The 12740-nt window shown below is 41.8% G+C and overlaps 1 protein-coding gene across 1 annotated transcript in view; it reads left to right on the top strand.

Annotated features, from left to right (window-relative positions):
* GABRA1 (gamma-aminobutyric acid type A receptor subunit alpha1) overlaps positions 1 to 12740 on the top strand; it is a 324076-nt gene that overhangs the window by 162761 nt on the left and 148575 nt on the right. Inside the window, exon 8 of the mRNA XM_053718584.1 lies at positions 12289 to 12441. Coding sequence (XP_053574559.1) covers positions 12289 to 12441 — 153 coding nt within the window. The remainder of the gene's footprint in view (positions 1 to 12288; positions 12442 to 12740) is intronic.

Genomic DNA, 12740 nt, shown 5'->3' with positions numbered 1-12740 from the left:
TTATTATTACCCATTCCCCAGTTTTGCTTAACAAACACAGTAATATTAATATATGTTTTACCTCTGTGATTACCTTGTATCTAAGCCACTGAAGACTGCCCCCTTATCTCAATGCTTTTGACAGACATGCAGTTCAGCCAACCAGTGTAGACTCCTAAATAACTCAATGGGATTGAGCACAATGTTATCTATATGACACACATGAACTAGTACTGTCTAACTGTGAAAAACATTCAAAATGCTCTGAGCTAAGAGGCCATTTTCAACTGTTTAGAAATCAGTTTGAGCTTACCTAGGTTTGGATTTTCAAAAATACCACCAAGGGAACAAAACAAATTTAATGATAAAAGTCAATTAGAAAGTTGTTAACAATTTCATTTCTTATCTGAATCATGAAAGTTTAATTTTGACTAAACTGTCCCTTTAACTAGAACACAGGTGAAATAATCAGCTCACCCACCAGCTGATTATTTCACCTGTGCGCTAGTTGAGATATAAGGAATATCTGGACTTTTAATGGTCCTAAGGACTGGAGTTTGTAAACACTGATCTAAAATATGTATACATTTGTATTGTTACCTATATATGCCTTTATAGAAAGAAAACCAAATCAGTGTTATCCCTCACTCCCTCATACTGTTCCTTTCCATCTATGGGAAAAACAAGTAATTTGACTTGTCTAGGTTTGTTAATGGGCTACACAATGAGTTATTCTTACTACATGTTGTGCAAAGTGGTGGAATTTAATCTAACTTTTTGCCTCCTCACAATTTCAAAAGTTGCTGTTTTTTCGCTAGGAAATTGACTACACCCAGCAGTGATTCAGCCTACTCCCAGCTAATGAGTGGCAAAAACCATGAAACGGCTGTACTAGGATGGTTCTGAATCACTGTACTAACCCCAGCTAAGCTAAAAAGCTTTGTACACAGCAATGTTATCGCTAAAAGGGAATCTGCCTATAAGCAGATTGAAGTTAAAAGGAACATCATTTATGAACATTATTTGCATATTTTACCCAGAATCATTTGAGGTATTTGAAACAATGTATCTAGAGGTTTTTTGTGGAACAAACAGATTGTTAATGGGCTATACAATAAGTTAGTTCTCTCTCTCGCTTTCTCTCTCTCTCTCTCTCTCTCTCTCTATATATATATATATATATATTTACTGTATATATATATATATATATATATATATATATATATATATATATATATCTTAAACCCGCTGCTTCTTAACGCGGAAACAGAGCGAGATGGCCAGAGTTGGGGCTTGTTAAATCGGCCCCTTAGTCTGAAATGCCTGGTCCTTAAGGGGTTAAATACTCGCATTATCTATTGCATTCAAAACATTTAGATGATTTGAAACAAGAACTTTGAGTAATTCTAAACTTCATTTTATTAAAATAATTCAGAAATGTTTTATTGTACAAATGTATATGTGTTTGAATATCAAATAACGGAATCATCAGAGCCAATCAAACACATTTTACAGAGCATCTGTCTTTGATCACATTACCTTTACATTTGTCTTAAAATCAATATTTCAACATAATAATCTTATTATATTTCCTTTCCACTAAAAATCCATCAGTCTTCATACTTCTGACATGTTAAACATGCCTCAAAACCGTAAACCACAGCAAGCACTATAATAATATTATAATAAGTTAATTTTATTCCCTCTACAATTTTAAATAAACCATCTCTATAGATGACACATATTGCATATTGTATACACTGTGCATTGATTAAACTATTGGGCATGTAGGTAAAAATATTGTTTCAAGTGTATATACGCAGAAAAAAATATATACATTTTTTTAAGTTTCTTTTAGAAATGACTGAACACATTTACTAGAAATTAGTTAAAGGGACACTAAACCCATTATTTTTTTTTGTGATTCAGATAGAGCATGAGATTTTAAGCAACTTTTTAAATTTTTATTTTCTATTATCAATTTTTCTTCATTCTCTTGGTAGCTTTATTTGAAATGCAATAATGTAAGTTTAAATGCCGGCCCACTTTTGGTGAACAACCTGGGTTGTTCTTGCTGATTGGTGGATAAATTCATCATACATAGTGCTGTCCAGAGGTCTAAATAAAAAAAAAAATCTTAGATGCCTTCTTTTTCAAATAAAGATAGCAAGAGAACAAAGAAAAAATGATAATAGGAGTAAATTAGAAAGTTGCTTAAAATTGCATGCTCTATCTGAATCACGAAAGAAAACATTTGGTTTCAGTGTCCCTTTAAGACTTGAATATAAAATGCTTAATTATACACAGTAAAATACGTTTATAAGATAATGTGTTACTATACTTGAGACATGAGACCTTAAATAAAAGACTGACAACCATACTGGGTTGAAAAGGCTGCAGCCCAATTTTATTAAATACTTAATAAATATCATAAATAACAACATAAACTTTAACAAGAATCCTTACCGACCAAACACGCATGTTGCAGGATCCAGGCACATGCCCCACAGTTCTGAATCTCTCCCCTGTGACCCAGCAGGAGGTACCACTAGCCAGTTATTGACCTAAAATAGGCAAACACCCGCCACTAGAATACTGTGACGTTCACTAAATCCTACCTAAAATTCAGGGAGGGAGGGAGCTTCCTTCTGTCATCTTTCTTAAACTGCAGTCCTACTTCCTGTTCCTCTCCTATTTCTCTCCTGATACACTCCACCCCTCTCACCTACACTTGACCCCAACTTTTCGCTGGTCCACATGAGGAGGGAGTCCACTCGCTCCCTTAAATAAAAGACTGAATCTCTCCTCTGCAACCCAGCAGGAGGTACCACTAGCCAGTTATTGACCTAAAATAGGCAAACACCCGCCACAGCAAGGCCTAAGGCCGATCCCCACCCAACCGGGCTAAGGCCTTTTCAACCCCTTCTTTGATGTTAAATATAAACAACTGCTGCCCAACCTCGTTCAGATGTACCCCAACAACAACATGGCAAATGCCAATCCCCCCGGCTCATTACATAACCTGTGATAACTCTGTTCACTTTCTTTCTTGAATTTTCCAAGCTCTTAAAATCCCAAGCCGCCTTCCTCACCAAACTCGACGCAAACTCGGACCAAACCACAATGAGACCTGGAAATAACTGCCACAGCCTAGATATGTCTCTCTTTATACAGTCTATTAGATCTTTCTGAGACATAAAACCCAGGTCATTCCCACCCGCATGAATAACCAGAATGGAAGGCAGCTTGAATAAACGGGCATAGCCCACCACTAACCTCACCACCTCACTCCACCGTAAACCCCTGACCTTGAACCATTTAAAACTGACACCCGACTCCACCCAGCCCATCTGAGTGCCTTTTCTAGAAGCGATCGCTGCCCTTATAGCCTCACGTACCCCCTAAAACTTTCAGAGCACCAGCGCACAATTCTCTTAATCACATCCTCCCCCAAACCTCTATCAAACGCTTCAGTCACCGGCCCGATCCAAACTAATGCAAACTGAATTCTTTAACCTGCAAACCCAACAACCCAATAATTCTACGGAAAATCGCCACAAACTGAAATCTCGATAACGCCATCCCATTTTCATGAACCAAAAAGGACCCTTCTCCCACTGGCCGCTTCCCTACCGCGTATAGCTGTATTAGCTTCCTTCACCCCAATCTGTCCGTCTTTGATCTGCGCAGCCAAATCTTGAGACTACCCTTTCCTATCCTCACATCCCCAATCTGTAAACCACCGGTTCCTGATTTATTCACAGCTACCAACTCAGAAACCCTAAAGACGCCTAAAAAGGCGAGAACAAAAGCAGCCCTGAACAAGGCTGCCTCAAACTCCGATGAGCATACGCTCGGCAATAGATCCACCACCCTGTGAAGCAAATCAAAACTCACCGGCCGCCTACTATCCACTGTAACCCGCCCCACACAAAAGCTATGAACTGCCATATGCACCGCGAAAACTTTTGTGATATCCTCCTGCCCCATAACCTTACACAGGAAGGCTAAAGCCGCCACTCTCCGTTTTACAACAGCCTTAGATACAACCAATTGTTTCTATTCCTCGATCCTTCTCAACAGTATCAAAACCGGATCCTGCCCAGAAAATTACCACCATTTCAACAACAAGGTCAGTCCCTGCAACGAAAATCTTTTACACCATGGTCACTCCATTGAGATGTCTAAAAATTTTACCCACACTCCCAAATCATCCTTTAACTCCTTTGTCAAACGAATTCTATGCTCCGGCTGCTAAACCGTCGCCAGGGAAAGCCTTCTGCTAAACATCCTTCCCCCGGGATGACACAGCAAGCAAAATTAAGCTTACCTAACAGGGATTGCATCTCACACAGCTTCACCTTCCTCCTACCCAAAAAATCTTCCAACACCCCCACCAGGTCCCTCACCTTATCCAAGGGTAACCTGCATCCCCCAGCCACAGAGTCTATTTGGATCCCCAAAAAACTCAATTCAGTTACCAGTCCCTCCGTTTTCTCAGCAGCCACTGGGATTTCCCAGACAGCCATGACCTCTGAAAAAACTGACATCAAATGTTGGCAAACCTGGGACCCGGCAGGGCCCACAAACAAGAAGTAATCCAAATAATGGATGACTGAGCCGACCCCAGTGCGCCGTTTCACAACCCATTCTCCGAAACTGCTGAATTTCTCGAAATACGCGCACGAAATGGAGCACCCTGTGGGCAAGCATAAGTCCACAAAGTACCCCCCCTCAAAATAACACCCTAGCAAATGATGCAAAATAGGGTAGACCGGAAGCAGCCTGAAAGCAGCCTCAATGTCCACTTTTCCCAGGAGGGCTCAATTCCCCGCCTCTCTGACCAAGGCGACAGCCTTGTCAAATGAGGCATACCTGACTTGCATCAGTGTGGGGTCAATCCCGTCATTAACCAAACTCCCTTTACGATGAGACAGATGGTGAATCAACCTAAATTGACCAGGCACCTTCTTGGGGACAACTCTTAATGGAGATTCTCAGAAACGTCAACACTGCCCTGCCCCTCAAACGGAATCATGAAACCAGAGCTAAAATCCGTCAATAACAGCTCTGTGTCAGCCTCCTTACCCCATGCCCTACTGTACATCTCTCTTACCTTCACTGGAGTCCGTGCTCTGAGCAACAGATTCACCGGCCTTTCCTCCCATTTTTCCTTTCTTGAAGCACTTTGACATGGAGAGGGCACCCCCGCAGCTGGAGCACTCGTGCTTGTGTTTACACGAGGCTCCGAACCTGCATGTGCTTTCATTGTATTGAAAACACAACCCTTTCCTAATTGCCACTGCTGAAACGCCGCTACCTGAGCTCCCTGCAACTGAGGAGGTCCGAAAGGACTGGCCAGAGTGCAGAGGGGTCATTATCTTGAGCCAAATGCCCATATCCCTATCGTCCAATCTCCTTTCAGGACGGACAGCGATGCGCTGATGAAACTGTTCGTCGTCGTACCGCCACCATGCCATGCCCCCATACATCCTATAAGCTCCCGTGATCTCAACTGAGTAGCAAAATAATGCTGCCCCTTGATCAGCAAAGGTTTTGGGTAACTTCCTGTAACATTTTTTATGTTCCTCCTCCTCCTTTTTTGTCTGATCCCCTTTGGTGTCCTCCTTCACCTCCCACACCTGATTCAGGGGAAGCAACGCGAATATTTCTAAATACTCTCCCTTGCAAATACGTTCCTTCAACTCTGGGGTCAAATGAATGCCCAGAGGCCCAATGGAGCATACACATGGTCATCTAAAAGCTTGCTCCGAAACCTTAAGGCTGCCCCTGCTTACCCAGCTCCCGCCATGCCTGTCATCCCCACCATTGGCACAAGTGCCGTCCCTACTGCTCCTGGCCCTTTCGCCACCACTGTAGACCGTCCCCTTGAAAGTACCCATGCCTTTTCAGCAACACTCCCCACCTCAATCGGTCCTGCCCTTGCTCCCTTACCCAATTGCCCTGCCACTATCTGCAGCAGGTCTTGCAGGCACTTAATCAAAGCCCCTGAGATCCCCTCACCACTTACACCTCCAGTCAAGCTGCCCCTCCCCGCCTCTCCAGCCGCCTCACCTGTTACTGTAGGTGCCATTCTAGGTCCTGATTGCACACCTCCCTGGCTGTCCCTTTTTCCACTTGGGGCAGATGGGACCGCCGTGTCCCTTCTCCTCGACTCGTGTCGCCTCCTTGAAGTGTCCCGCCTGGATGAGCTCCTGACATGAGGAGACCTAGATCTCCTGTCCCTGGTCCGGATATTCTCAGTCCCTTTCAGCCTTCCCCATGTGGGTAAGTCCGGCACCTCTCGGGGGTGCTTCCCTCTGGCAGGAGGCCCCCACTAGGCTGTTCATGTCCTGTATCTCTCTGACCCCTGCTGTGTCCCGCTAGGCTGTGCCTCTCCACCTGGGAAATGGATGATGTCAACATACTGCTAGCTCCCTGACAGATGTGTTCCCCCCATGTGTCCCCCTCTCCCCATTCCTTGTCCTGGCCCCCTTTTGCCCCCCAGAACCCCGTATGGGTGATAGTGTCTGCAGCAGTTGCGCCAAGGCAGCCAGTTCTCCTACCTGGTCCGCCATAGAATGTCCTGCAGGTAGTTCTTCACTGAGATCTTCCCCGTCCAGATCGCTGTAGGCTGTATCCAACCAGATGGAACCGACGTCCGTGTCCAGAATTACTGAAGCCAGTGGAACCCCCCTGCCGGCACTGCAGCGGAGGCCATCCAACATGTCCTGATCACCTGAAGAACAAAGGGGTGTCACATTATAGATAGCCACACCCTCATCCTGCCCTCCCACCTGCTCCACACTCCTACCTCTCCCTGCACCTTGATTCTGCCCCCTGTCCCTACTCCTACTTATTTCCCTCTGTCCAGGTCCAGGTCCCCCACCCCTCTGGCTTCTGCCCCTACCTCCTCTTCTGCCCCTAGCAGCTCACCCTTTACTGCCACCAGCTACTAAGTCCCTGCCTATAACCTCAACCCCCTGCTCTGCCTCTACCATGCTCGCTCCCCATCTACTGCTATCAGGAAAGGAGGGGCCCTATCTCTCTGATCTGGCCCCCCTGCCATTATGCCCCCAGCTGTCTCCCTCACACTCCTACCGCCATCTTCAGCAAGCAGGCCGGTCTCCTCCTGCCCGGTCGCCGTACTCGCTTCTGGTCAATGTCTGATGACGTCACGGGCCTGTGCAACATCCTCCTCCCTCACGCTGCTCTCTCCTGCTGTGCCCTGCCGACTCCGGCCTGATCTCCTCACCGGATCCCGCAACACGTTCCTGCTCCTCACCACTGCCCTGGACCGCCTCTTGGCCTGCAGCTTTGGACTCAGTCTGCTAGTTCGATGTGACCTCCTGGAAGACCGCGGCCTTCCTGCCGTACTGCTGGACTCCTCATCTGGTCCTACTCCCTGCTCCAGCAAATGCTCTTCCAGCCAGTGGGCTCCTCTGCTCTCCGCCAATGCCGCCACCCTGGCCAGCAGCTCCTGACCTGACGCAATGAGGTAAGTGTTTAGAGTCTCTCTTCTGTCAGCTTCTTTCTGTCACCTTTCTTAAACTGCTGTTCTACTTCCTGTTCTTCTCCTATTTCTCTCCTGCTACACTCCACCCCTCTCACCTACACTTGACCCCACCTCCTTCCATGCCCTCATACAGGGTGAATATATTTTATTATTATTATATAAGCAAATAAATATCAGTAAACCCACTACAACAAATAAATAAATGAATGAATTGGTGTATTATGGAACTGTGGTCACACAAAGAGGTTGCTGGGTTGCAAATACATTTACATAGTATACAGTAGCACTTTAAACATGTTTATCTTATTTTATATAAGTCACAAGATTAAATTAAGCATTTTAATTAAAGGGACAATGTATTGTAACATTGTATTTACCTTAATGTGTTTTCAATGACTTTTTGTACCAGCTGCAGAGTATAACATTTTTTTTTTTTTTTTTTAAATGTTCATTTAGGTTTATTTTTGTATTTGAAATTACTGTTTTTGGTCATTGAAACCACAACCCATCACAATTGGTTGTGAATGCAGGGCAATCACATATCCTTAGTTTATCACTTTCTGTAGATACACAGGCTTCTTTACAATATTTACAACAACTGAAATTTAACATGCATTGCTTATCTCTTCTACCTCATACAGTGAGTGTAATTTCTTCAGCTGGTTATGTTTACACAGGGTTTTTTTAACCTATACTATACTATATTAACCTATATTATACTATACTATATTAACCTATACTATACAGTATTAAGTATAGAAACTTTTAGAATAGGTAAGGATACCACAGGAAAAGTCAGCTATTCCAAATGCCAAAAAAAAGTAAAAGGAGCTATTTGTAGACTATTTAAAACACTTCTGGCTCGTTTTCATTGAGCCGTAATTCAGTTTGCGTGCACTCACAAACCAATAAATATGCTGTCGGAAGCAATATCATTTATTGACTGCTTCCATCGGCCCATTAAAACCCAATTTCGGCAACCGGACTCCAGCTGCCAAAAACATTATCGTGTCCCATACAAAGTATAGGAAGCAGCTAATCTTTAAATTATGTCCGGTTTCCAATGCCTGCAGAAACCGTAAATACACTGTCGGAGGCTGCCGATACACTAACAAAAATTACACACAGCTCAACTATGTGTAAAACAGGAAAAAGGTGCCCTTTGAGACCTTTTTCCTATTGAAATCTAACCCGACACTTCAAAACCCCTCTATCTGCCATCCCCCCACATCGCAAGTTATAGTAAATGTATTAACCACTAAACCGCCATGCGCCCACATTACAAAGTACCTATTTAAACTATTAAACCCTAATCCGCCATCCCCCCACATCGCAATTTATAATAAATGTATTAACCTCTAAACCAACATGCCCCACAACTATCTATTAAATCTATTAACCCCCTAATCCACAATGCCCCCACAACGCAAACTATCTATTTAAACTATTAAAGGGACAGTATAAACTCATTTTCATATAACTGCATGTAACAGACACTACTATAAAAAATAAGATGCACAGATACTGATATAAAAATCCAGTATAAAATGGTTTAAAAACGTACTTAGAAGCTTTCAGTTTAGCTCTGTTGAAAAGGTAGCTGGAAAACCCAATGCAAGTGGGAAATAAGACACTCCCTTCTCCCCCTTCTTTTGCATATGAAAAGACCCTTTACACAAACAGGAGCAAGCTGGAGAAGGTAGCTGACGGTATTCAAATAAAACTTAGGAGTCTGAATATCAGAGCAATGTTATTTAAAAATAAGCAAAATTGTACATTTTTTAAAAAAAAAAACTTTATGGGCTTTATAAATAGATCATCTACAAAACATTTATGCAAAGAAAAAATGAGTGTATAATGGCCCTTTAACCCCTAATCCGCCATTATCCCACATTGCAATTAACCTAATAAATCTATTAACCCCTAAAACAGCCAAACCCCACAATGCAAATAACTAATCACTAAACCTAACAACCCCATTACATAAATTAAAATAATCCGAAATTACAATTAAAATAAAAAAGATAACATTACTTAAAAAATAAAAAAACTAAGTTTAAATTAAGGTAAAATTACAGAAAATGAAAAAAGTCTAACACTACATAAAATCATAAACAAAATTATAAAAAAATTAAAAAATTAAACCTAATCCCTATGAAAATAAAAAAGTCCCCCCAAAATAAAAACACCCCCTAATCTAATACTAAACTACCGATAGCCCTTAAAAGGGCCTTTTGTAGGGCATTGCCCTAAGTTAAACAGCTCTTTTACCTTTAAAAAAACTTAACAGTAAAACCCCCCCAAAATAAAAATAAAACTAACACTAAAAATCCTAAACTACTTATTGCCCCTAAAGGCCAATAGGATTTCAGTAGCTCTCATCCTATTGGCTGATTTGAATTTCAAGAATCAAATCAGCCGATAGGAATGCAAGGGACGCCATATTTAATTGGGTACCTAAAATTCACTATTCAGTGTACAGCCACGATCATACGAAGAGGATCCTCCACGATCCATGGTTCCGCAGCCGCCGGTCTTCAGTTCCATGGTCTTGGATGAAGATAGAAGAGGTTGCCGCTTGGATGAAGACTTCACCACCAGACTTCAGGAACCATGAGTATCTATCTGGGGTTTAGAGTTAGGATTATTTTTATTTTTTAGATTAAGGATTTGGGCGCTGAAAAAGAGCTGAATGCCCTTTTAAGGGCAATGGCCATACAAATGCCCCTTTAGGGGCAATGGGTAGGTTTTTTTTAGTGTTAGTTTTTTTTTGTTTTTGGGGGGTTTTACTGTTTTTTTAAAGGTAAATGAGCTGTTTAACTTAGGGCAATGCCCACAAATGGCCCTTTTTTAGGGCTATCGGTAGTTAAGTATTAGATATGGGGGTGTTTTTATTTTGGGGGGGCTTTTTTATTTTCATAGGAATTAGGATTTTTTTTTTTTTATATTTTTATTTATTATTTTATGTAATGTTAGACTTTTTTATTTTCTGTAATTTTAGCATAATTTAAACTTAGTTTTTTTTTTTTTTTTTAAATAATGTTAGCTTTTTTATTTTAATTGTAATTTAGGATTATTTTAATTTATGTAATAGGGTTAATTTAGGGGGTGTTAGGTTAGGGGCTTAGTGATTAATTACTTGCATTGTGGGGTTTGGTGGTTTAGGGGTTAATAGCTTTATTAGGTTAATTGTGATGTTGCGGATTAGGGATTAATAGTTTAAATAGATAGTTTGCGGTGTGCAGGCATTACGAATTCGGGTTTAATAGTTTAAATAGATAGTGTGCATTGTGGGGGTAGTGCGGATTAGGGGTTAATAGATTTAATAGGTAGTTTGCGTTGTGGGGGCATGGCGGATTAGGGGTTAATATATTTAATAGATAGTTTGCGTTGTGGGGGGATGGCGCTGTAAGGTTTAATAACTTTAATAGATGCTTTGCGGTATGGGGGTTAGCAGATTAAGGGTTAATACATTAGTTATTGTGGTGGGGGTTGCGATTGAGAGGTAGATATTGTGCATGCATTAGGTGTTTGATTTTATTCTAACAGCGAGCAATGGGTAAAATATATATGCGTATATGCGATCAAATGTAGTGTAAGGTCGGGTTACTATAGTAACCTATTAAACCTATTAAAGTTTTAGAAATCCGGCATCAGGTGGAAGCATTAAGACAACTCTAACTTACACCTACACCAAAAGAGCGACCGCTAGCAAAGCGGAAAACTTTTCAATGGAAACCAACATTAATCTATGCATTTGTATCCTCTAGGCTAGATTACTGCATTGCACTCTACTTGAGCCTCCCAAAAAAAGAACTCTATCACCTTCAGACAGTACAAAATGCAGCAGGCGGACTACTGACCAATCAAACTTGCTCCTGCCACATGACACCTGTTCTCCACTCCCTGCATTGGCTTCCAATTAAATGGCGAACATATTTTGAAATTGGCCTGCTGACCTTCAAAGCCTTAAACAACCAAGGCCCACAGTACCTGAAAGCTCCTGACACCCTACATCCCATCCCGCCAGCACATCCCTCCTCTCAGTGCCAAGAATAAGGACAAACTCAGGCTCCAGAGCATTTGGCCACGCTGCCCCTAATTTCTGGAACTCTTTAGTGTTCGCAATCAGAGAGGCACCGTCCTTATAGACTTTTTAAAAAAAGCTAAAGACCCACCATTTCCATCAGGCATTCAGTCTGCTTATCTGACCTTCAGAAACTCCTAACTTTTATGTCTTTATGTTGGTATCTTTGTAAAGTGCTTTGAGTCTCAAAGGGAGAAAAGCGCTATATAGATCGCAAAATATTATTATTATTATTATAAACCTGGTACTAAAATGGAGCCGTAAATTACTTTTAGCTGTCGGCCGCTTCAGTAGCTTACAGCTCCATTTTTAATGGCTCAATGGAAGCTAGCCCTTCATCGGGTAAATGGATCATTGGAAACAAATTAAAGTGGAGAAAAAGTTTGGGTAAACTGTCCCTTTAAGTGTCTTGAAAGCTTAAATAAAAAAAAAAACTTGATTTTGTTTGTCCATTTAAAAGTATCACAATCTACTACAGGTTCTCTGTGCGACCAATACGGCAACAACTTTTTTTCTGTTAAGAGTCTCAAAGAAATCAGATAATTAGGATCTATTTTAACATAGGGATTTTACCCATGTTCTTTGGTATGATATATCCAGTAGACAAGAACTAAATCAAGTTCTAAAACAGCACTACAATTGCATGTTTGAAGTCTCTTTTAAATAAACGACTAAAATAACTAATGTGCAGTTTTCCTCTTTTTAGGTGAATACATTGTGATGACAACCCACTTCCATTTGAAGAGAAAGATTGGTTACTTTGTTATTCAAACCTACCTGCCATGTATTATGACAGTAATTTTGTCTCAAGTCTCCTTTTGGTTAAACCGAGAGTCTGTTCCTGCAAGGACGGTGTTCGGTAAGTTTTGTGTTTTGTTTGCCTTTTAACTTACAGCTTTCTCCATTAAATTCAATCTTTAACTAATCAAAATGTATACAGCCTATGAGGCATATTTATCAAGGTCTGTCGGACCTGATCCGACAGTGCGGATCAGGTCTGACAGACCTCGCTGAATATGGCGAGCAATGCGCTCGCCGTATTCAGCATTGCACCAACAGCTCACAAGAGCTGCTGGGGCAACGCCACCCCCTGCAGACTCTCGGCCAATGGGCCGCCAGCAGAGGGGTGTCAATCAACCCGATCATACTCGATCGGGT

The sequence above is a fragment of the Bombina bombina genome, chromosome 6 (assembly GCF_027579735.1).
Source record: "Bombina bombina isolate aBomBom1 chromosome 6, aBomBom1.pri, whole genome shotgun sequence".
Classification (NCBI taxonomy): domain Eukaryota; kingdom Metazoa; phylum Chordata; class Amphibia; order Anura; family Bombinatoridae; genus Bombina; species Bombina bombina.
This window is presented reverse-complemented; position numbering and strand designations above follow the sequence as displayed.